The sequence below is a fragment of the Hemitrygon akajei genome, chromosome 2 (genome assembly GCF_048418815.1).
Source record: "Hemitrygon akajei chromosome 2, sHemAka1.3, whole genome shotgun sequence".
NCBI classification, from domain to species: domain Eukaryota; kingdom Metazoa; phylum Chordata; class Chondrichthyes; order Myliobatiformes; family Dasyatidae; genus Hemitrygon; species Hemitrygon akajei.
In genome coordinates this window covers 204289436-204315680 of record NC_133125.1, presented here as the reverse complement: position 1 = coordinate 204315680, position 26245 = coordinate 204289436, and the positions used below count along the sequence as shown (strand labels likewise).

General features: G+C 46.0%; 1 protein-coding gene and 1 long non-coding RNA gene across 3 annotated transcripts in view; one reads left to right on the top strand and one right to left on the bottom strand.

The window, feature by feature from the left end:
* tmem268 (transmembrane protein 268) overlaps positions 1 to 14777 on the top strand; it is a 77088-nt gene extending 62311 nt beyond the window's left edge. For both annotated transcript variants that reach the window (XM_073035005.1, XM_073035009.1), the window contains exons 7-10: positions 3256 to 3366; positions 5696 to 5785; positions 12338 to 12538; positions 12765 to 14777. In XM_073035005.1, coding sequence (XP_072891106.1) covers positions 3256 to 3366; positions 5696 to 5785; positions 12338 to 12538; positions 12765 to 12935 — 573 coding nt within the window. In that variant the 3' untranslated portion in view covers positions 12936 to 14777. The remainder of the gene's footprint in view (positions 1 to 3255; positions 3367 to 5695; positions 5786 to 12337; positions 12539 to 12764) is intronic.
* A 5362-nt stretch (positions 14778 to 20139) lies between these two features.
* On the bottom strand, positions 20140 to 25937 carry LOC140720105 (uncharacterized). The gene is made up of 3 exons (XR_012097103.1): positions 25779 to 25937; positions 22583 to 22663; positions 20140 to 20439 (listed from the first exon to the last, which is right to left on the bottom strand). It is a non-coding gene; the product is annotated as an uncharacterized lncRNA (long non-coding RNA).
* Between the last annotated feature and the right edge of the window lie 308 nt (positions 25938 to 26245).

The following is a 26245-nucleotide window of genomic DNA, read 5'->3' as shown; positions in this document are numbered from 1 at the left end:
GTTTGCATGATTTGGTTTTTCTCTTCCTCACTGGGTGCTTGACGTCTTCTTTTTCTTAATGGGATCTATCGTGCTTCTTTGCTTTGTGGCTGCCTATGAGGAGATAACCTCAAGGTTGTTTATAGTACACATACTTAGATAATAAGTGTACTTTGTAGTTCAGTTGCAACTCGGATGTTATTTTAAATGTAGTCATTGTGTTTTAGTAATTGCTGTTTTGCTCTGAATGGAGTAACACTGCTATCTCGTTGACCTCAGCAGTGACAATAAAGCTCTAATTAACTAATTAATCAGGGCTTTGTGAGGCCATACCAGCTGAAACCTTATAACATAGAAGAGTACAGGGCAGGAACAGGCCATTCAGCTCACAATGTTGTGTAAACCAACTAAAAAGCAAATCAAACACTCCCAAACGCCCTCGTACCTACACCGTGTATGTATCCCTCCTTCCTTACATCGATGTGCTATCCAAATGCCTCTCAAAAGCCTGTACCACCATAACAGGCAGCTCTTTCCAGGCATCCACAACTCTCTGAGTAAAAAAAAAACTTGCCCCTCACATTCCACTAAAACCTAACCCCTCTCACCATCAATGCAAGGTATTAGACATTTCAACCCTGGGAAACAGATACTCTCTGTCCACTCTATGGCTCTCATAACCTTGTAAACCTCGATCGGATCTCCCCTCAGCTTCCAACACTCCAGAGAAAACAACCCGAGTTTTTCCAGCCTCTCATGATAGCACGTGCCCTCTAATCCAGGCAGCAAGGTAAGCCCCTTCTGCACCCTCTCAACATCCTTCCTTTAGTGGAGCAACCGGAACACTATGCAATACTCCAGATGTGCTCTAACCAGAGCTTTATAAAGTTGCAACATAGCCTCCTGACTTTTGAACCCAGTGCCTCGACTAACAAAAGCAAGCATCCTGTAAGCCTGTGTAGCCACTTACAAGGAGCTATGAACTTAGATCCTAAGATTTCTCTGCTCTGCAACACTTAAGGATCTTGCCCTTAACAGTGTACCGTCTCCTTGCATTTGCCCTATCAAGGTGCAACATCTTGGATAGTCAGAGGCTTTTTCCCTGGGCTGCCACAAGAGGGCGCAGGTTTAAGGTGCTGGGGAATAGGTACAGAGGAGATACCAGGGGTAAGTTTTTTACTCAGAGAGTGGTGAGTGCGTGGAATGGGCTGCCGGCGACGGTGGCGGAGGTGGATACGATAGGGTCTTTTTAAGAGACTTTTGGATAGGTACATGGAGGTTAGAAAAATAGAGGGCTGTGGGTAAGCCCAGTAATTTCTAAGGTAGGGACATGTTCAGCACAGCTTCGTGGGCCGAAGGGCCTGTATGGTGCTGTAGGTTTTCTGTGTTTCTATCTCACGTTTGTCTTGGCTAAACTCCATCTGCCATTTCTCAGTGCAACTGATCTATATCACGCTGTATTCTTCTCCAGTCTTCTACTCTATCCACAACTCCTCCAATCTCGGTATCGTCCACAAATTTACTAACCCACCCATCTGCACTTTCATCCAACTCATTTAGATACATCACAAACAGCAGAGGTCCCAGCACCGATCCTGTGGAACTCCACTAATTCCAGACCTCCTGCTCAAATAAGTCCCTTCAACCACCACCCTCTGTCTTCGATGTACAAGCCAGTTCTGAATCCAAACAGCCAATTTGCTGTCGACCCCATGCATCTTAAACTTCTGGATTAGCTTCCCATGAGGGACTTTGTCAGATGCCTTACTAAAAACCATGTGGACAATTTCCACTGCCCTACCCTCATCAATCTCTCTTGACACCTTGTCAAGAATCTCAATGAAGTTGGTAAGGCACGACCTGCCACCCGTAAAGCCATGCTGGTTAAGGCTATGTTTCCAAATACTCATATATCCTCTACCGAAGAACTTTCTCCAGCAATTTCCCGACCAGTGACGTGAGACTCAGCGGTCTGTAGTTCCCAGGAGTTTCCCTTGTTCCCTTCTTAAATAGAGTTACAATGTTAGCCACTCCATAGTGATCCACTTGTGGCTAGGGAGGACATGAAGGTCCTGCTCAAGGGACTCAGCCCTAGAAAAAGAAAGGGGCCTCAACTGTGGTCCTTCCCCAGAGAACTTTTGCATCAGCTGCACAAAGCTTCAGGGCGTCCCTCAGCTTGACCTCCTGCAACCTGGACCGTGCCGGGCAGAAACCTTCCCTTTCAGACATCTCGATGTGTTGGATTTCAGGCAAAGAGCATCCTTCACTAAGCAGCACCGCGTGCCCGTCTCCGTGTGTCCGCGGGAACAGACCGTAGCTCAGAGAGTCACAGCAGCACCGCGTGCCCGTCTCCGTGTGTCCGCGGGAACAGACCGTAGCGCAGAGAGTCCGTGGTTATACCGCGTGCCCGTCTCCGTGTGTCCGCGGGAACAGACCGTAGCTCAGAGAGTCCGTGGTTATACCGCGTGCCCGTCTCCGTGTGTCCGCGGGAACAGACCGTAGCTCAGAGAGTCCGCGGTTATACCGCGTGCCCGTCTGCGTGTGTCCGCGGGAACAGACCGTAGCTCAGAGAGTCCGCGGTTATACAGCAGCTGCCGATGAACCTCAACACGGATCTTGCATCCGTCTCCACACCCCCCCCGAATCAAAAATAGGTTTTACTCAAAGTAAATAATATATACAAAGGAAGAGACCTCAGCATTATCAAAGACTCCTCCCATCCATTCCACAATCTCTTTGACCTCCTGCCATCAGGCAGAAGGGTTCACAGAATAAGAACAAGGACTGTGAGGCTGGGTAACAGCTTCTCCCGCCAGGGTGTGAGGCGTCTGAACACCCCACTACCACCATGAACCTATTGTTCATGACAGCACCAGTAGCATTATACTGCTGTATATTTAGCTATAAATTGTATATGCACATTATGTCAACTTGTACATCTACAGAATAACTTTCCTTTTATCTGTTACCATTACAGTGTGAATATTATTTTATGCGTTGTACACCTAGGTCCCAGGGGAAGGTTGTTCCGTTTGGCTGAGCACATGTATATGATTGAATGGCAATGAACTTGAGCTTGTACTTGACCCTCTTTCCTCCCTTCCTCCCCTCTCTGTACGTGTTAGTCCTGTTCGTGTGCAGCTTTTCAATTATTCTACTGTATTTGTCTGTTCTGTGAATGCGGGCAAGGAAATAAATCTCCAGCTAGTATTTGGTGATATCTGCGTTTATCTGGATAATACATTTTCTTCGAACTATGACTGATCTGTTTTAAAGATTAATGTGAACACAGATGTGCGTCTCATGTGGGCCAACGAGAACCTCGCAAAGCACAACATCTTGGTCGGAGCACTGGACGTGACAAGAAACTGCACAAGTGTACTGCACGTATCCTTCCCCAGTGGTAGGGCGACCTCCGAGGATGCAGTCTTTAACTCCATAATGGCTGTTGAGGAACACGAGTGTCATGCAATACCAGTGATGAAGGCTTTTGGTTACCAGAGAAGTTTTCCTTGGAATGGGGGGGGGGGGGGGGAGCAGGGCAGGTTTTATGGTGTTTAATTACTTGATGGAATTAGACCATAATTTAGGCCAACAGGTCTAAATTAGGCCATTCAGCCCATCGAGTCTGCTCCGCCATTTGATTATGGCTGAATTTACCCCTGCTTCCTTTCTCTTCTTGACTAAATTCACCACCTCTCTTATCGTCCATACTTTGTCACCCCTGTTCTTCCTTTTAACTTAAATGTAAGTCTCCTGCACTCTGTGCATTTGATCTTCAAACACCCTCCATATTTCAGATGTGGACTTTCCCCAAAAAAAGCAGCTGGTTCCAATGAATTCTCCCTGGATCTGGCTCAGAGTTCTGGTCATTTCCCCCTGCTCCCGTCTAATGCTCTCCTGCAAGGTCAATCATGAAAGTTCAGGGGTTTCAGTCTATCAAGGAGTGGTGACCACTGTTTCATCACAGTTTTCTCACTAAAGGGTCAGTCACCTGACCAGGCTCATAACCTGTTGAAGCTGCAGCAAAGCAAGGGTTAAAAATACTGCCAGAGACGTCGGGCAGTCACCCGGGGCTGAACACGGCCCTGGAAAAACTGGCCTCTCCTTTGCACAGCCTTTCTCTTTAAGCCTGGGGACCGTGCATACCAACACGATGCAAACAAAGCCACCGCTTACTATTGGACAGTTATCTCGCTGATTCTCAGATATTATTGGCCTTTAACACATAAATTTGATTGGCTGTTAACACCTGATAGCTACTTATTTATTTAAAGATACGGCACAGAATAGGTGTCTCTGGCCCTCTAGGCCATTCCAGCAGCAACCCACCAATTTAACCCGAGCCTGATCGTGGGACAATCTACAATGACCAATTAACCCACTAATTGTCCATCTTTGGACTGTGGGAGGGAACTGGGCACCCGGAGGAAACCCAAGCATTCCACGGGGAGGATGTAAACATTCCACCAGGATTGGAATCGGAACTCCAGTGCCCGAACCGCAGTGGTGTTCCGCTGACTGCTGTGCCCCTGTGGAGCCCTAGATGCAGTGGAGGTTGATAGTGCATGTGGGAAAGGGGAGATGGGGCAGATCGAATATTGTCATTTAAAAGGGACTGCTTCTAAGCTGCAAAGCCAAAGTTTGTAAGACAACGAGGGAAGATTGTGATCAGTTTGGACTGATTGAATGTCTGTCTCTGTTGTACTCTTGCTTTGCTATGATAGAGATGTTGTCTGCCTGTTCAGTTAGATGTCATAGAGCTATAGTGAGTTGCTATAGTTTCCCTGGGTGACCAGTTTAAATATACTCAACAAGACCATAAGGCATAGGAGCAGAATTAGGCCATTCAGCCCATTGATTCTGCTCTGCCATCCCATCATCACTGATTTTATTTCCCTCTCAGTCACATTCTCCTGCCTTCTCCCCATATCCTTTGATACCCTTACTAATCAAGAAACTATCAAACTCTGTTTTAATGAATTAATACCCAATGAATTGGCCTCTGCGGCTGTCTGTGGCAAAGAATTCCAGTGATTTGCTACGTTCTGGCTAAAGAAATCTCCCCTCATCTCTATTTTGAAGGGACATTCTTCTACTCTGAGGCTGGGCACTCTGTGCTAAACCCTCACTGTAGGAAACATCATCTCCACATCCACTCTCTCGAAGCCTTTCAATATTCGAGCGGTTTCAATGAGTGAAGACCCAGAGCCATCCAGTCTGAATGTTAACCCGTTCATTCCCGGGATCATTCTCAGAAACCTCCTCTGGACCCTCTCCAATACCAGCACATCCTTTCTTAGGTACGTGGACACAAACTGCTCACAATAGTACAAATGCAATTCGGCTATGACCTCAGCATTACATCCCTGCTCTGTTTGTCCTCTTGAAATGAGTGCTGACATTGAATTTATCTTCCAGTACATATGTTAATAAAGCAAATACATATCGATACTCTACATCTTAAAGATCATGATGGATTTGACTGGGTGCTTATAGTGCTTACGTAGTACATTTGTGATTGCAATATTTGATAGTGAGGATGAGGCAGAATCTCGGTTGTCAACGAGAAGTAATGCTTAAGACTCCAAATATGGTTTGACGAACGCCTTCTGCAGACAGCCTCTTTCTCTGAAATTGATGTTTACACTGACATCCCCCTCGGTTAACGCTGCAACGCAGCCGATGGCTTTGCTTTTCCTTGATCAATGCGCAGCTTTGTTTCATTTACTTCAACCTCGGGGAGTGCAAGGGGAGGCTGGCTGCTCTGCTGGAAGCAAGACGTCACTCAGGCCCTGGACTCCAGGTAGCTTATGTGTTTGCTGCCCACTTGCAAATAAAGACATTTGGAGAATAAATAAAGTGTGGGAATGAAAGGACCACTTGATACGTCCCACTGCATGTGGCTGATTAACTAGAACATAGAATAGTACAGGTCCTTCAGCCCAAATTTTCACCTAGTCTAAAATCAATTTAGCCTTTCCTTCCCACTGTCGTCCTCGACTCCGCTATCATCCCTGTGCCATTGCCCCGAATGTATCTGCCTCTAGCACCATTTCTGCAAGGCAGTCCACCCACCAACCCCTCTCTGTAAAATAACTTACCTGTGACATCCCCCCCCCCCCCACCCCCCCCACACACTTCCCTCCAGTCACCTTAAAGTTTAAACCCTTAAAGTTATGCCCCCTTTATCTAGCCATTTCCGCCAGGGAACAAGTCTCTGGCTGTCCACTCGACCTTTGCCTCTTGTCATCTTGTACGCCTCTAATAAGTCAACTCTCACCCTCCTGTGCTCCAGAGAGAAAAACCCTCCCTCACTAACCTCAGCAACGTTGTGGTACATCTCTGCTTCCGACCACATGTGCCAATAGATGACTGAATTAGTGTTTCATCTCCCTGTCTATCCTTTTGTGTTCAAATCCATCATTGCTCAGAATCAGAATCATGATCATTATTATTAACACGAGAAAGTCTGCGGACATTGGAAATCCAAAGCAACACACACAAGGTGTTGGAGGAACTCAGCAGGTCAGGCAACGTCCACGGAAATGAATAAACAGTCGACGTTTCAGGCCGAGACCCTTCGTCAGGACCGGAAAGGAAGGGGGAAGATGCCAGAAAGAGAAGGTGGGGGCAGAGGATAAGGGGTAGCTGGAAGGCGATGGGTGAAGTCGAGTGGGTGGGGGAAGCTCAAGGTGGAGAGGAGGGAATCTGATTGGAGGAGACTGGGTGACAGGATTTACTATCACTGGTACGTGTTGTGAAACTTGTTTCATGGCAGCAGTAGAGTGCAATACATAAAATTTACTATAATTTAAAATAAGACATGTAAAGCAAATTGAATAAATAATGAGGTTCACAGGTTTATGGTCCAATCAGGATTCTGACGGTGGAGGGGAAGAAGCCGTTTCTGAAACATTGAGTGTCTGTCTTCAAGATTCAAGACTGTTTAATGTCATTCCAGTACACAGTGTAAAGGAAAAAATTAGCCTACAACTAAAAACCATAGGTTAATGGTGAAAGCAAAATATTTGAGGGGACGCTGAGGGGGAACTTCTTCACTCAGAGGGCCGTGAGAATGTGGGACGAGCTGCCAGGGGAAGTGGTAGACGTGATTTCAACATTTAAGAGATTTTAGTTACACGGATGGGAGGGCTGTGGTCCAGGTGAGGGTCAGTGGGTCTGGGCAGAGTAATAGTTGGCACTGACTAGATGAGCTGAAGGGCCTGTTTCTGTGCTGTGGTGTTCTATGACACCAGACCACTCGGGTTGCTGAAAGCAGCAACTAAATCAGTATTGCGTGGGTCTACCAGTACCAATATTTAATCTCCTTTTATTGGACCAGCGAATGATCGAGAAACAGGCCCAGTGGAATCCCCATCCACTACTCCCACTCGTAGTTTGTTACTCACTCACACCATGCTTCAAGTGAAGAAGTTCCCACTCAGGTTCACCTTAATTATTTCTCCTTTCACCTTTAACTCATGACATAGAGTTCTACTCTCTCGCAACCTGTGGAAAAAGCCTGCTTGCATTCACCTTATCTCAATCTCTCATAATTTAGAATATTTCTATCAACTCTCCCCTCGTTGTCCTGGGCTCCAGGGAATGAAGTCCTGGATTGGGGAGCATGCCTTATGAGAATATGTTGAGTGAACTCGGCCTTTTCTCCTTGAAGCGACGGAGGATGAGAGGCATTGGTCATGTGGACTTTTGGATAGGTACATGGAGCTTAGGAGAATAGAGGACTATGGGTAAGCCTAGTAATTCCTAAGGTGGGGACATGTTCAGCACAACTTCGTGGGCCGAAGGACCTGTATTGTGCTGTAGGTTTTCTATGTTCCTAACCTATTTAACCATTCCCTATAACTCAAGTCCTCACGTCCTGGCAACATCTTGATAAGCAGATAAAGAGAAAATCAAAGTCAACATTCCCTCTAATACTTTTTCAGAGCTGCATGAACCAACCTTTGCTCTGAGAAGGAAATTTCTGCACAGCCTGAAACTATGTGGCAGTTTAAATGTTTTTTTTTGTAATATGCATACTATGAATATTTAGAATGATAATTGAACAATTACATAATTTTGTTTATTTATTTATTGAAGGGTATATTGCAATACAGTCCAACAAAGAAAATCTCTTCACTTTTTGTAAACTTTTTCTAGCCGCATCCAATGCCAGCTGCGTTGTAACAAAGACTACGTGCGCGGGAGCATTTCCGATATGGAGCAGCCACGCACCTCTGCAGCTCAGAGGGAACGGTGGTCAAAGTCGAGTTTATTGTCCTGTGCATAGGTCCATGGATTCACGGGTGGAATGACAACGAACCGACCACCGACCACCCCAACAGCCTCCACATCCAGCACATAATTCTCCATAACCTCCGCATTTTCAACAGGATCCTACTACCAAGCACATCTTTCCCTCTCCCCCACTTTCTGCTTTCCGCACGGATCACTTTCTTCATGACGCCCTTGTCCATTTGTCCCACCCCCCACTGGTCTCCTTCCTGGTAATTACCCTCGCAACAGAAATAAGTGCCACACCTGCCCCTACACCTCCTCCCTCCCTACCATTCAGGACCCAAACTGTCCTTCCAGGTGAGGCAACACTTCGCCTGTGAGTCAGTTGGGGTCATCTTCTGTGTCTGGTGCTCCCGGTGTGGCCTGTCGGTGAGACCCGATGTAGATTGGGAGACCGCTTTGCCGAGCACCTACCAGAAAAAAGTGGGATCTCCTGGTGGCCACCCGTTGCAATTCTACTTCCCATTCCCATTCCGACATGTCAGTCCGTGGCCACCTCTGCTGCCGCGATGAGGCCACACTCCGGTTGGAGGAGCAACACCTCGTATTCCATCGGTGTAGCTTCCAGTCTGATGTCATGAACATCGATTCCTTGAATATCTGGTAATTGCACCGCACCTTCACATTCCCATTCTTGTTTCCCTCTCACATATTCCCTTCCTTCCTGCCCATCACCTCCTCTTCCCTTTCTTCCATCGTCTCCTAGCAGATTCCCTCTTCTCCAGCCCTTTATCTCTTTCACCAACCAACTTCCCAGATCTTTACTTCAGCCCTCCCCCTCTCCCAGTCTCACCTATCTCCCACCACTTCGTACCTCTTTCTCCACGGCCCCACCTTCTTGCTCTTGTTCGTCTCTTTCCTTTCTGATGAAAGGTCTCGGCCCGAAATCTCAAATGTTGATTCTTTTCCAGGAGGTGCTGCCCGGCCTGCTGGAATGGAACATACTTGCAGGCACACAGCACCAGATAAATAGCATTCACATACAAGACATAAATTACATCCCATCCTTTACAAGAAAGAACATAATCGGAACAAAACCAAAAGCAAGTCCATTTTAGTGCAACACACACAAAATGCTGATAGATTTCCTCGTGTTTGCTCCATTTTAGTGCAATGTGATCACATTGTTGCTAAACTCTGCTGATCAGGGTTGTGCCAGCTGCTTCAGGTTGGTTCAATGTGTATGTGCGTGACCAGCTATCCTATATGTGCTATATGGCCGTGTGTTGGGTGTGACTGTACTGTGGTTTGCACCTTGCCTCCAGGGTAACACTGTTTTGTTTATCTGTACTTATGGGTGTCTATGTATGGTTGAGTGATAATTAAGTTTGAACTTGAAGACCAAATTTTTGAAGGGAAGTAGCTGTTCCTGCACCTGGTGGTGTGGGGACCTCGGGCTTCTGTACCTCCTGCCCGATGGAAGCTGTGACAAGACGGCATGGCCCAGATGTTGGGGTCTTTGATGATGGAGTTTGGCCCTGCTGGTGGCGGTCTTGACGAAGTTTGGCCCGGATGCTGGGTGTCTTTAGATGATGGAGTTTGGCCTGGCTGGTGGCGGTCTTGACGAAGTTTGGCCCGGATGCTGGGGGTTCTGATGAAATTTGGCCTGGATGTTGGGGTCTTTGATGTTGGAGTTAGGCTTGGCTGGTGGGGTCTTTGATGATGAAGTTTGGCCCGGATGCTGGGGGTTCTGATGAAACTTGGCCTGGATGTTGGGGTCTTTGATGATGGAGTTTGGCCTGGCTGATGGTGGTCTTTGATGAAGTTTGGCCCGGATGCTAGGGGTTCTGATGAAATTTGGCCTGGATGTTGGTGTCTTTAGATGATGGAGTTTGGCCTGGCTGGTGGCAGTCTTTGATGAAGTTTGGCCCGGATGCTGGGTGTCTTTAGATGATGGAGTTTGGCCTGGCTGGTGGCGGTCTTGACGAAGTTTGGCCCGGATGCTAGGGGTTCTGATGAAATTTGGCCTGGATGTTGGTGTCTTTAGATGATGGAGTTTGGCCTGGCTGGTGGCAGTCTTTGATGAAGTTTGGCCCGGATGCTGGGTGTCTTTAGATGATGGAGTTTGGCCTGGCTGGTGGCGGTCTTGACGAAGTTTGGCCCGGATGCTGGGGGTTCTGATGAAATTTGGCCTGGATGTTGGGGTCTTTGATGTTGGAGTTAGGCTTGGCTGGTGGGGTCTTTGATGATGAAGTTTGGCCCGGATGCTAGGGGTTCTGATGAAATTTGGCCTGGATGTTGGTGTCTTTAGATGATGGAGTTTGGCCTGGCTGGTGGCAGTCTTTGATGAAGTTTGGCCCGGATGCTGGGGGTTCTGATGAAATTTGGCCTGGATGTTGGGGCCTTTGATGATGGAGTTTGTCTCCCCCTTTTTGGGGGTACTGGAACAAAGTGTTTTAAATGTAAAGCTAAATTTTAGCTGAGTACAAAAGCAGGAAGCGATGAAATTCTGTTCTATGGAAGCTGGTAGACATTTGTGGGTAAAATGGATTTCCATTCTGGTCACTTTATTATGTATTCCTGCTTATTAACACAAATATCTAATCAGCCAATCACGTGGCAGCAGCAACTCAATGCATAAAAGCATGCAGACATGGTCAAGAGGGTCAGTTGTTGTTCAGACCAAACATCAGAATGGGGAAGAAATGTGATCTAAGTGACTCTGACCGTGAAATGATTGCTGGTGCCAGATGGGGTGGTTGGAGTATCTCAGAAACTGCTCGTCTCCTGGGATTTTCATGCACAACAGTCTCTGGAGTTTACAGAGAATGGGTTAAGAAACAAAAAACATACAGTGAGCAGCAGTTCTGTGGGTGAAACACTTTGTTAATGTCAGAGGTCAGAGGAGAATGGCCAGACTGGTTCAAGCTGACAGAAAGGTGATACTAACTCAAATAACCTCATGTTACAACAATAGTGTGCAGAAGAGCATCTCTGAACACAACAAAACCACCTGCCCTTACACTTCCTCCTTCACCACCATTCAGGGCCCCAGACAGTCCTTCCAGGTGATGTGACACTTCACCTGTGAGTCGGCTGGTGTGGTATACTGTGTCCGGTGCTCCCGGTGTGGCCTTTTATATATTGGTGAGACCCGACGCAGCCTGGGAGACCGTTTCGCGGAACACCTACACTCTGTCCGCCAGAGAAAGCAGGATCTCCCAGTGGCCACACATTTTAATTCCACGTCCCATTCCCATTCTGATATTTAAATCCATGGCCTCCTCTACTGTCAAGGTGAAGCCACACTCAGGTTGGAGGAACAACACCTTATATTCCATCTGGGTAGCCTCCAACCTGATGGCATGAACATTGATTTCTCTAACTTCTGTTAATGCCCCTCCTCCCCTTCTTACCCCATCCCTTATTTATTTATTTATTTATTTGTTTGTTTGTTTGTTTGTTTGTTTATTTTTTCTCTCTCTGTCCCTCTCACAATCAGTCCTTACCTGTTCTCTATCTCCCTCTGGTGCTCCCTTTCTTTCTCCCTAGGCCTCCCGTCCCATGATCCTTTCCCTTCTCCAGCTCTGTATCACTTTCGCCGATCACCTTTCCAGCTCTTAGCTTCATCCCTCCCCCTCCTGTCTTCTCCTATCGTTTCGGATCTCCCCCTCCTCCTCCCACTTTCAAATCTCTTACTATCTCTTCTTTCAGTTAGTGCTGACGAAGGGTCTCGGCCTGAAACGTCGACAGTGCTTCTCCTTATAGATGCTGCCTGGCCTGCTGCGTTCCACCAGCATTTTGTGTGTGTTGTTTGAATTTCCGGCATCTGCAGATTTCCTCGTGTTTGCGTTTTAAAATCCTGAAGTGGTTGGTCTACAGCAGCAGAATGCCACAAACGTGCACTTTGTTAGTTACAGGAAGTACATAATGAAGTTGCCGCTGAGTGCGTGTTAAATATGAAGGAATGTGGAGCAACGACTTGCCATGATATAATCGAACAGCAAACTGTCTCTCGGAGTTTGACTGATGACCTCCTGCTATCTAACTAGATACCTGCATTCTTCATTCTTGTGTAATGTGTCCGCTTACGAGTTTGTGTTTCAATCAACAGTCGCTGCTGCGTCAGAAGCTGGGACACCTCTGCATCGTGGTAGAAACGAGTCAAGTCAGTCCTCTGAGTGAGATGGATGCAGGGTCTGAGGAGGCTCCACTGTTACCCGGGAACAGTGACGGGGCTCTCAGTAATGGCAATCAGCAAGCACAGCACGTTTTTAACACCTTGACGTGCCTGGTCCCCGAAGGTACATCTGAGGTAACGTACTTCCCTTATTAGAGTAACATGCCACGTATCGAACGGATGAGAAGTGTCTGATGGCTCCAGTCCTGTACTCGCTGGAACTGGTGGGGACATCTCATTGAAAGGCTGGTTGGAGTGGATGTGGAGAGGATGATACACAGTACTCAACTGGCAAGAAATACTTTGTATTTGAATGGCACTGGCCCATTAAAACATTCTCCATTTTATTTTGCTGTTTCAGGAGATAGCCTACCAGCTGCTGCTGACGTTCAGTGGACTCTATGTAAAGCTACACGTACTGAAGCAGCTGCCTCGCACCAGGGCTTCCATTCACACAGACGTCGCGCACGTCCCTTGTCTTTGTCAGTACATCGAGACTTCAATATTGAACCTATCAGGTGGCGAACCATAGGCATCAACCTAAATGTGAACTTTAGCAACCCAGAAACATTGTACAGGTAACAATGTCTGACCTTGAACAGCAGCTGTGTTAAAACAGCGATATGCTGGGCCGAATGCAGTTGACTCTGGAAATTATAAGGACACCGGTAATGGCCTCCATTCCCCCCCTCCCCCCACCAGCATTGCCTATTCCCCTTTCCCTCTGTCACCTATCTCCTTATCTGCCCATCACCTCCCTCTGGTGCTCCTCCCCCTTCCCTTTCCTCCATGGCCTTCTGTCCCCTTCTATCAGATTTCCCCTTCTCCAACCCTTTATCTCTTTCACCTATCGACTTCCCAGCTCTTTACGTCTCCCCTCCCCCTCCCAGTGTCACCTATCACCTTTCCTACCCCCCACCTTCTGACTCTAACTTTTCATCTCTTTTTCTCCGGTCCTGATGAAGGCTCACGGCCCAGAACACCGACTGTTTACTCTCTTCCCCAGGTGCTGCCTGGCCTGCTGGCTTCCTGCTGCATTTTGTGTGCATTGCTTATAAGGACACTTGTATGTCTGTTGATCAGCCGCCCATCTGCTGATGACAGTGACTTTGGCATCTTAAATACCCCTGATGTGTCTGCCTCTACCACCACCACCCACGGCAGAGTGTTCCACGCATTCACCACTCGCTGTTAAAAACCAGTAATTACCCGGTAAAACCTCGGAGCAGAATTAGGCCGTTCAGCCCATCTGTCTGTTCTGCCATTCCATCATTTATTCTCCATCTCAACACGATTCTCCTGCCTCCTCCCCTTAAACTTTACTGCCGGTACTAACCAATATCTGCTTTAAATATATCCAGTGACTTGGCCTCCGCAGCCGTCAGTGACAATGAATTCCACAGATTCACAACCCTCTGACTGAAGAAATTCCTCATCTCACATCCACACTCGCGTCTGGACTTCATTCAGTCTTTTGCACTTTGTCTTGTTTATCCAGAACTGTTCCACACCCACTGGGTGGGGCATTTGGAATTCCCCACAACCTTCCGTCTTTTCTTCCTCCCCTCCCTCCACCAGATATTTTTATCTCTGCGCCCTGGTGCTGCACCCAGCAGGTGGATCATGGTACATTGCCCAGTTTCCGATCCATTGACGTTTATGGGTGGAAAGCTGCTGGTTAAACTGTGAGCGGCTGTGACGGGATTAATTACGGTGGTAGGAGTGTTATGCAACTGTAATTGGTGAATAGCCCAGCGGGGAGATGAGTGTGTCCAAGAACCTGCTGCCTTCCAGGGCAGTGACAAACAGAAACTTAACGAAAGAAAAGCAAGTTCAGCTTTATTTGTCACGCGCACATGGATGGACACATACGGTGAAGTGTGGCATCTGCGTCAAATCACCTGAGTGAGGGTTTCGCAGGGGCAGCCCACGAGAGCCGCCACAGTTCTGGCACCGTCATTACTCGGCCTTGCCGACCTGTTCGTCTTCGGACCGTGGGAGGACGCTGAAGCGGCTGGAGGAAACCCGGACGGTCACACGGAGAATGCACAACTCGTTATGGACAGCAGTGGGAGTTCAACCCGGGACTCTTGCACTGAACCTGAAAATTTAGTGACTCTCCTTACTGAGGTCATTTACTGTGCAAATAGTTTACATTTCTAGACCAAAAAATTCCACTTTTCCAAGTGTAAAGATTTTTAAAAAGGTATCAACTGCTGTAAAAGCTTAGTTTTAATTTGTTAATTGATTATTTAATGATATGCAGAAGACAATTCATTAACTCCGTTGTGAATATCAGGATTTCAGGAGAGATGGTATGCTTCCAGCAAAGTAGAGTGGATTTAAGACTGAAATAAAGAGCTTTCTATTTTAAGAGACATTCCTTTATTTATTGCATATACATCAAAACCAACATGAAATGTGCCCTTTACGTTAACAACCTACACGACCTAAGGTGGTGCTGGGGGCAGCCGCCCCCCATGAGTTACCACACACGGCACACCCAGAATGCTCAGCAAGACAGCAGGGACAAGTTCGAGTTCAACTTCAATTGTCATTCAACCATACACGTGAATAGAGCCAAACGAAACAGTGTTCTTCTGGGGCCATACACGGAATTAACAGTCACACACGGCACACCTAGCACATATGATAATGATAGCAGAAACATATAAATACAAACAAAAATTTGAATATAGCCCAAGTCCCTGAGTGTCATGGCTGGTAGATTAATAGTGCATGGAGCCACGTTTCTACAGAACAAGTCCATAGCAGTTCCTCATTTGGTGCTCGTGCTGCGACAGACGACCGAAATCCAGCTTGTCTCCCACCAAGTGACCACTGGAGGGCAGCACACTGCTGGCTCTGGTGTCGACAACCAGCCACCCCGAGGCACGAGGGCCTTGTCCACACACCGGGCGAAGCGAATGCAGTGAACCAGTGACCTGGACTGGCAGTGTTCTGCATTAGCATTGCCCAACAGGGATGTCCAAGACAATCACCTGCTGAAGGCCACACACTGACCCGATGCCTTTTTCCCTGGGTAGCCGAATCTGGCTGCAATACGATGTAGGGACATATCCTGCCCCACCGCTACTTCTTGTAGGTTGCTGGATGAAAAACAACAAGAGCAGCTAAATACGACTGGTTCCTCCTCCCTCCCACTCACACAGACAGGCCTCCAGGCTCAGGACAGGCTACCTCAGGCTTTCAGAGGACCCACAGACATCAGGCCTCAGTGAAATCACAAACCCAGGGCTTTGATCACCAGGCCTCATCTACTGGACTTGCCAACTTCAGTTTTCAGTATTGACCCCAGGACTCGCTGATGACTAGACCCTGAACTCCAGACCTCAAACTCTGGATTTGGATGGACCTCTGACCCTGGGGGTGGGGAGCAGGGTCACCAGCCCTTGTGATTCCGATCCAGGATCCATTGAATCCTCCTTCATCGGCACTGCGCTGATATTATTTTTAGTTGTGCTACCCGAAGATTTGAGTTTGGGTGTGTGCATTGTTTTATCTAGTAGCATCCTGTGACTGGGTGTGCCGAAGTCCCAGTTACTGTCGTTGTCGTCTGAACCCTTCGTGCTGAGGTGGCACATGGGGCCTCATTTAAATTATACACAGAGCAAAAAGTGAATTGTTGATGTCACAAGACCACCGATTCAGGCAGCATGGATGATTAATTAAACTCTTTCAAAGTTCAAAGTAACAGACAGACAGACATACTTTATTGATCCCGAGGGAAATTGGGTTTCGTTACAGCTGCATCACCAAGAATGGTGAAGAAATTTAGCAATATAAAACCATGGATAATTAAATAATAATAAGTTAATCATGCCAAGTGGAAAAAATAAGTCCAGGACCAGCCTATTGGTTCAGGGTGTCTGACACTCAGAGGGAGGAGTTGTAAAGTTTGATGGCCACAGGCAGGAATGACTTCCTATGACGCTCAGTGTTACATCTCAGTGGAATGAGTCTCTGGCTGAATGTACTCCTGTGCCTAACCAGTACATTATGGAGTGGATGGGAGTCATTGTCCAAGATGGCATGCAACTTGGACAGCATCCTCTTTTCAGACACCACCGTCAGAGAGTCCAGTTCCACCCCCACAACATCACTGGCCTTACGAATGAGGTTGTTGATTCTGTTGGTGTCTGCTACCCTCAGCCTGCTGCCCCAGCACACAACAGCAAACATGATAGCACTGGCCACCACAGACTTGTAGAACATCCTCAGCATCATCTGGCAGACGTTAAAAGACCTCAGTCTCCTCAGGAAATAGAGATGACTCTGACCCTTGTAGACAGCCTCAGTGTTCTTTGACCAGTCCAGTTTATTGTCCATTTGTATCCCCAGGTATTTGTAATCCTCCACTATGTCCACACTGACCCCTTGGATGGAAACAGGGGTCACCGGTGCCTTAGCCCTCCTCAGGTCCACCACCAGCTCCTTAGTCTTTTTCACATTAAGCTGCAGATGATTCTGCTCGCACCATGTGACAAAGTTTCCCACCGTAGCCCTGTACTCAGCCTCATCTCCCTTGCTGATGCATCCAACATTATCAATACATATATGACACCATCTACAACCCTGAGATTCATTTTCCTGCGGGCATTCAGAATCGCTAAATTACCAGAACGTGAAATGTACCAGAACTGGTTCAGAATCAGGTTTATCATCACCAGCATGTGTTGTGAAATTTGTTAACACTGTGGCAGCAGTACATTGCAATACATGTTAAATAAGTGAATTACAGTAAGTTAGGCAAAAAGCACATTTCTAAAAAGTAATGAGGTAGTGTTCCTGGCATTGTCCATTCAGAAATCGGATGGCAGTGGGAGAGAAGCTGTCCTGAATCATTGAGTGTGTGTGCCTTCAGGCTTCTGCACATCTTCCTGAGAGTAACAATGAGAAAGGGGCATGCCTGGGTGTGGGGAGCCTTGATGATGGAAGCCACTTTTCTGAGGCACTGCTCCTTGGAGATGTCTTGGATACCACAGAGGCTAGCACTCATAGTGGAGCTGACTGATTTTATAACTCTCTGCAGCTTACTATGAGCCCCGTCCCCCATACCAGCTGGTGATGCAGCCAGTCAGAATGCTCTCCACAACCCATCTGTGGAGGTTCAGGTGACAAACCAAATCTCCGATGAAGTATAGCTGTTGCCTTTCCTTCTTCATAGCTGCATCAATATGTTGGGGCCAGGTTAGATCCTCAGAAGTATTGACACCCAGGACCTTGAAATTGCTCACTCTCTCCACTTTTGATCAATGTTGATGCATAAAAGCATAAATCGCAGGACAATACCATAACAGGCAACACAATAGCAACCGACAGTTTACAACCAGTCATGGGCAATCAACAATTAGCAGAACGGTCACCTACACCAACATTAATAATCAAGCTGAAATAAACATGAACATATGAACAGATTCAATAATTATCAGCAGAAGAAGTAGGCCAGGCCATTTAACAGACGTGGTGCAGGGACGTTAGGGTGTTACACCTGAGTGAGTTTTGTTGAGAAGCTGGAGAGCTACAGGAAAGATGCTTTGAGATGACCTGCCGTCCCGATGGTGATAGACTCCCTGATGGCAGTTTGGTGACTGACAGGCTGGGTGAGACAGCAGTAATATTTTCAGCTCTGTTCTTCGCTCTGGCGATGAACATCTCTTTTAATGCTGGTAGTTGACAGCCATTGACCTTCTCCGCTGACTGGGCCACTCACTGCAACCTCGGAGGGAGGGGACGGCGGGAAACCAAATGGTGATAGAGGTGGACACGACACAGTCGCACGGAGAAACACAATGGAATGAATGAAAAACCACTCACAAAGAATCAATGTGCAAGACAAAACAACTGTACAGATATAAAAAAGGAAATAATGATAAATAAATAGATAGAGAGAGAGATAAATAAATAATGCTGAGAACATGAGTTGTATGGTCCTCAATGTGAGTCTATAGGTTGTGGAAACAGTTCAAAGTAAAGAATCAGTGAGCGAAGATATCCACACTGGTTTAGGAGCCTGATGGTTGTAGGGTACTAACTTTGTGGTGTGGCACTTGGGGCTCCTGTATCTCCCACTTGATGACAACAGCTCTTTGAGTGATTATGCAGAAAGTTTGAAGTTAATAACTCATCTCCTTCTACCTTAGGCCACGAACTTATCAATCACCCCTGATGCGTTATTAACTGATTTGTTAACTTCAAACTTTCTGCATAATCAAAGAGTTGAACTGCATGTAACGAGAGCTGTGTAACTCATCTCCTTCCACCTTAGGCCATGAACTTATCAATCACCCCTGCCGTGGACACTTTCTGGAGGTCCAAGATCCGTATGCTCCACGACCGCTGGACTAAATGTGTAAATGTAGGAGGGGACTATGTTGAAAAATAGTGCTAGGTTTTCTAAAATTGACTCTTTCTTCCTTAGACCACAAACTTATCAATCACCCCTCGTACTCTGCTGCGGCTGTTCATTTCAATTGTTTACATGACTTGTGCTTTTTTTCCCCTTTCTCTTGCACATCAGATATTGGTCTTTTTAACTTTTTTTCTTTAGTTGGATTCTTTTGGGTTTCTTACTTTCTGGCTACCTGTAAGCAAATAAATCTCAGGGTTGTATAATTTATGGATTCTTTGATAATAAATGTACTTTGAATCTTGAATCATGCTGTGAACTGGTTTTAAATGTTATTAGCTTATGAATAACTCTTGGCTTTGGGCACAACGAGAGGTCTCCTCCTCTGCAATGGGGCTGTGAAAACCTTTCAACCCGTATTGGGCTCAAATGCTTCATCCTCAAACATAACTTCATCGACTTGAACTGGAAACTCCGACTGTTGGGCCCGTGGAGCTGCAACAAAGTGCCAGAATGGGATCAGCGGAGAAACAGATACCAGGATATCTGTAAAATTGTGACCAAGACCCTGACTTCCTCACCAGCACAGTCTAAGTCACTAACACAAATATCAAATTCAGCCCAAAAACAACTTCCGAGCTTCAGAAATATTTAAAGAAAAGTTTTCTTGTCATACGTAATCATCGAAACATAGTGAAATGTATTCCTTGTGTCAACAACCAACACAGTCCGAGCATGTGCTTCCGGGTGAGGCAGCAATTCATTTCTGGGGAACATCTACTGTATCCGGTGCTGCCTCCTCTACTTTTGTGAGACCCAGTGCAAATTGGAGATGGTTTTGCTGAGCATCTCCACTCCATCCGTCGCAAGGATCTTCCGGACCCTACCCATTTGAGCTTCTATTGCAAATTTGACAGGTCGGCCCATGGTCACCTCTGTTGCCATGGTGAGTCCACTCTCAGATGGAGGGGAAACACCTCATTGTTCACCTGGGTGGCTTCCTGCCTGATGGCATGGACAACAATTTCTCACCCCTCTCTTTTTCCATTCCCCATTTTGGCTCCCCTCTCTGGTGTTCCTCCCCCTTCCCTTTCTCCCAAGGTCCACTGCCCTCTTCTGTTAGATTTCTTTCAGCCCTTTATCTCTTCTGTCTATCCCCTCCCAATGTTCTCACCTTCCCCCACCCTGCCACCTGATCTCACCCTTCACCTTGTACTTGTCCTGCCCCCCCACCATTTAGGGCTTCTGTCCCGTCCTGACGAAGGGTCTCAGCCCAAAATGTCAACCGTTTATTCGCTTCCATAGATGTTCCTCACTGTTGAGTTCCTCCAGCATTTTGTGTGCATGCATAATTAAGACACCCTCGTTTTGCATTAAGCACAAGTGATTTTTAATTGGAAAACTTTAAAAACACAGCAGGTATTTTCAGAAGTGCTCATCTCCCTGGACAGAGAGTTACTGAGCAAATCATCATTCTTTGCCATGATGTACATACGTAGTCTTGTCAGGAAGTCACCATGATGCACTGATCTGCGTAGCCAGGACGGAGACCAGTACAGCCTTTACCCTCAGGACCCGCACTGCTTGACCACAGGTCCGGATTTTGGCAGCGTTTCTGGGAGCAAGCCATCATTTGCCGATGCATTTGCCAGATCATGCTTCTCACCTGCAAGAATCAGGTTTAAAGTAGAACATGAACACTACAGCCACAATGTTGTGCCGAGATTTGATCAACACAACCCCTCCCTCCAACATTTTTACTATCCAACTGTAAGAGCCTCTTAAATGCCCCTAATATAACGGCCTCTACTACAACCCCTGGTAGGGCGTTCCACATACTCACCGCTCCAAATAAAAATACCTACTTCCGACATTCCCCATACTTTCCTCCAATCACGATAAAAATCACACTCCACCCCTGCCCCCATTGTATTAGCCATTTCTGCCTTGGGGGAAAAAAAAGCCACTGGCTGTCTACTCTTTATGCCTCTTATCATCATGTACTCCTCTATCAAGGCAGCTCTCATCCTCCTTTGCTCCAAAGAGATGGGGTTAAGATGAAGTAAGTCAGCAAGGTGGAGCAGATTCAATGGGCTGAATGGTCTCATGGTCTACGATAGGAGTTTGGGAATAGCTGGGGAGCAGCTCACAAGCATCGCATGCCCACAGCTTACTGTAGCCTTTGGTTTTGCACCAGAGCACCCGGGAGAAACCCATGCGGTCATGGGGAGAGCGTACAAACTGCTTTTAGACAGCAGTGTGAATCGAACACCAGTTTCTGGCACTGTCAAGTTTTAAACTAACCATTAAACTACCATGCTGGGATGGTTAATTTTAATACGTAGTCATGAGACGCACACATGCACACGCACACACCAATGTACATCTGTGCTCGAACAAGTTCCTCCAGAAATCAGAATGAAAAGTGGAAATGCCGGAAGAATTCAATAAACTAAGCAGCGTCTGTGGGGGTAGAATCAGTACTGGTATTTTGGGTCAAACGGTTTCAGAACTAAAAGAGCGAACTACAGATCTGAAGTTGCTCGTTCTAATTAAGATGTATTTGATTAGTTGTTGCATGCTTGTCTTGTCCCCACTCTGTTCAAACTTACCAACATCTTTCCTGTAGGTAGGTGACCAGAAATGCACACAATACTCCCAATTCAGTTTTGCCAATGTCTTATACAGCTCCAATATGACTTCACTCCATTCTCAAAGCACTACTTCCCAGCGCCCAATTATCTTAATTTCGATCCCCATTCCAACATGTTGGTCCATTGCCTCCTCTCGTGCCATGATGAGGCCACTCTTAGTAGGTTGGAGGAGCAACACCTCATATTCCATCTGGGTAGCCTCCAAACAGATGGTGTGAACATCAATTTCTCCTTCCAGTGTCCTCTCCCCTCTCCTTCTGATCCGCTGTCTGGCCTCTTACCTCTTCTTCCCCTGCCGTGGTCCAGTCTCCTCTCCCATCAGATACCCTCCTCTCCAGCCCTTTGTTTACTCCGTCCCCACCACCCACCGTTTAATACTGGCATCTTCTCCCATTCTTTACAGTCCTGATGAAGGGTCTCCACCCGAAACGTCAACTGCTTATTCCTTTCCATAGACGCTGCCTGACCCGCTGAGTTCCTGCAGCATTTTGTGTGGGTTGCTTTGGATTTCCAGCATCTGCAGGATGTCTTTTATTTGCCCATACTCAGTGAAGGCCAGTGGCCCAAAAGCCATCGGATTTCTGAATGGGCATTGAACCCATGAACACTGCCTCACTACTTTTTTTCCCCTCCTCTTTTACACTACTAATTTAAATTTAAAAAAACATATGCCTTACTGTCATTTACAGTTTGTATTATGACTTACACTATACTGCAGCCACATAACAAATTTCACGACATATACCAGTAATATTAAATCTGATTCTGGACTCTATTTACAACCCTAACTACTGTAAAGAAATTATGAATCTGTATTCCCCGATCCCTTTATTCTACTGCACTCCTCTGTGCCCTACTGCTCACGGTACAAGTACTACCCCGGCTTGCCCTCCCAAAGTGCAGCACATCAGTCTTGTCTGCATTAAATTCCATCTGCCATTTTTAGCCCATTTTTCCAGATGGTCCAGATCTCACTGCAAACTCTGATCGTCTTCCTCGCTGTCCACTGCACGCCAATCTTGGTGTCATGTGGAACTACTGAAGGTGGTGGCATGATTGATCTAATTTGAATTTACGGATGACATTATTTAGCATGTAAACTGGATTGGAAAAAAAAACATTCACGCACCCACCTATTAAAGTGGAGGAACTAACCTTTGACCTGGCTGCTCTGAGCCTTGGTCTTACTGGAGGAGCTGAAAGCACTGCCAATCTTGTCTGCCAGATAGCGGCAGCCTGTAAATAAATAAATAAATAAATAAATCCAAAGTATTTTACTATATTTAATGGTTCACATTTAAACCAGTCAAACGAGGTGGTCGCAGGAATGTTTTATAAAAGCTTTGCACCATACAAGGAACTTTCAGAAGATCAGAAAACTTTTGGCCAAGTAAACGATTTTGGAAGCTGTCAGCACATCGTACCACAGGACTGAGTTTGGATTACTTCCACCAGGTTTGTTGGTTCTTAAGTGACAAATGGCAGAGAAAGGAGAGAGGATGGCTGCCAATTAACTAAACTTGCCCAGAAGATAGAATTGTCGAGTGTATGCTAGGAGCCTCTGTGTCCTGGTAAATAACGCTTATTCCACTGCATTATACACAAAACGGCAGAGGAACTCAGCAAGTAAGGCAGCATCTATGAATGTCTCCTGTGCATTCCCCTCCAGAATTCTGTATGTGTGTTGCTCAAGGTTTCCAGCTTTTCTACATGAACCATTGCCGTGGGAAAGCAGCAAACGTCATTAAAACCACCCAGCTCATGCTCTGCTCTTGCTGCTGCCATCAGGTAGGAGGTACAAGTGCCTCGTGACTCCCAAGACTAAGTTCAAGAACAGTCTCTACCATCAGGCTCTTGAACAAAAGGGGACAACTACACTCATTCCATTTCTGGTGTTCCCACAAATGATGATCTCACTTTAAGGATTCTTTATCTTGTTATTTCTTGACCTCATTATTTACTGCTATTTAATTATATTTGCCCTGGTCCTGTTCACAGTTACTGCTCGATAGTGCTGAGTATGCTTGCAGGAACAAGAACCTCGGGGTGCATGTGGTGACTATTTGAGGAATGAAGGGGTCAGCATATGAGGGGCGTTTGGCAGCTTTGGGCCTGTGCTCACTGGAATTTAGGGGAATGCCGGGGGAAATCGCTGAAACCTACTGAATGTTGAAAGGACTGGATAAGGTGGATGTGGAGAGGATGTTTCCATTGGTGAGGGTATCCAGAACTAGAGGGCACAGCCTCAGAATTGAAGAGCAACCTTTTAGAACGGAGATAAGGAGGATTTTTTTTTAGCCAGAGTAGCAAATTTGTGGAATGCTCTGCCACAGACTCTGGTGGAGGCCACGTCCATGTGTATACTTAAGGCAGAAGTTGATTGTTTCTTGATGGGAACCAGGTTTATTATCACCAGCCTGTGACGTGAAATTTGTTAACTTGGCGGCAGCAGTTCAATGCAGTACATAATCTAGTAGAGAAAAAAATAAACTAAATAAAAATTAAAAATAAACAAGTAAATCAACCACATATTTTGAAAAGATTTCAAAAAAGTGCAAAAGCAGAAATACTGTATATTAAAAAAGTGAGGTAGTGTCCAAAGCTTCACTGTCCATTTAGGAATCGGATGGCAGAGGGGAAGAAGCTGTTTCTGAATCGCTGAGTGTGTATCTTCAGGCTTCTGTATCTCCTACCTGATGGTAACAGTGAGAAAAGGGCATGCCCTGGGTGCTGGAGGTCCTTAATAAAGAACTCTGCCTTTCTGAGACACCACTCCCTGAAGATGTCATGGGTACTTTGTAGGCTAGTACCCAAGTCTAGATTTACAACTTTCTGAAGCTTCTTTGGCCCTGTGCAGTAGCCCCTCCATACCAGACAGTGATACAGCCTCTCAGAAAAGGTTAGGGCATCAAAGGAGTGGTGAAAAGGCAGGTGTATGGGGTTGACTGGGGTTGGGGATCAGTGATGATGGAATGGCAGAGCAGACTCAATGGGCTGAATGGCCTAATTCTGTTCCTATGTCTTATGGTCTTGTGTATGTACTCTGATAATAAATTTGACTTTGAACCTTTAGAATCTTTGTGTTTATTCCACTGTTGTGCCATATTCTTGCCACTTCTTGGTGATTGACTTTAACTGTACTCCGGGGGATATTCAGCGACTTGGAAATATTCTTCTATCCACATCCTGACTCTGCATTTCAATAACCTTTTTGCAGAGTTGTTCTTTTGTCTTCATGACGTAGTTTTTTTTTTGCCAGGATACGGAGCCACCAGCGTTGCACCTTCCAGATACAGATGCATTTTTACTCCAACCAATTGAAACACCTTGACGACACACAGGTCTCCACTTAACTAATCATGTAACTTCTAAAACCAATTGGCTGCACCAGTGATCAAGTCAAGTCACTTTTTATTGTCATTTCGACCGTAACTGCTGGTATAGTTCACAGTAAAAACCAGACAATTTGATTTTCAGGACCATGTTTCCACATGAAACAATACAAAAACTAGACTGAACTACATAAAAACACAGAAAAAACTACACTAGACTACAGACCTACCCAGGACTGCATAAAGTGCACAAAACAGTGCAGGCATTACAATAAATAATAAACAATGCTGATACGATGGGTCAGATTAAGGGGGGGGGGGGAAATACTTTTTAATATGTGGATTTGTTCTAGTAAAGTATACATGCAGACTCATGTATACAAATGCCATCATAACCAAACCTTAAGAATGACAGTCTTAGTTCTTGAAATAGTTGCCAGTCATTACAAAGAAGCAGTATCTGGCGTGAGCTGTTGAAAAGGAATGTGGCTCGTCACCGTTCACAAAAGATAAACCCCAATCCGTACTTTTTATATAACCCGTTCAAGGCGTTACACGTTTTCCGCCCCTTTCCAACTAGAACAAGCTGCAAAGCTGAACGAAAACACGAACTGGCAGACCCTACGTGAGTGGATGGAACTTTTATACACCTAGGTTTGATTAACCTAGGTTTGCTAATATTATATATATATATATATATATATAATCAATTAACTTGCACATTAGAGAATGCAAGAACATCCTAACTTACGTAAGATAGTTATGTCAACCCAGTTACTAACCTTTAATATTCAATATTCTATCTACATATTCACTGATATGACTTCCTAATACAGGCTTTAATCTGGCTTCAGAAAATGGAATTACCTCTGGGCAATTTTTAACCGAGTATATATTTTAAACCAACCAGTTTGGTGGCGAAATGTAAACGTGAAGTAATGGAGACGCCCTACACCTTTTTTTAAAGTTAAACTCTCTGCTTTTAAATATATACATAAGCAGTAACCACTCTTACTCACCTTTTATGATTAGTCAGGCCATCTTTTTTTCCTGCTTTTAGATTCTTCCTCTCCCGAAAGGAAAGCGAGCCGGTGAATGCCTCCGTTGTATCGGACGCTTCCGCCTTGAAGAGTTGCCGCTTGCTGTGACGTGACCGACCTTTGAGGCGGAGGACGACCTGCAACAGGAGATATAGCCCAGCCGTCAGTCACCCGCGGGCGCGGTTCCTCATTGGTCCAATGGCAGGCTTCGACAAATGTGTCTCATTTGCAGTTCATCCGTAAACAAATCCAGGAATGAAATCATCAGAACGCAGCCTGATGTCAGTTCACATTCTGAGTAGATAAGCATCAAGCAATACTCACAGAGCCTGAGTCATGGGGGGGAATAAATTCATTTAAAGCTCGGTCATCCTCAACTCCGGGTTTTTTTTTGGAACAAACTTCAGGAAGGGGAAGTGGGGCGAACACTCACCATCCTCATCCAG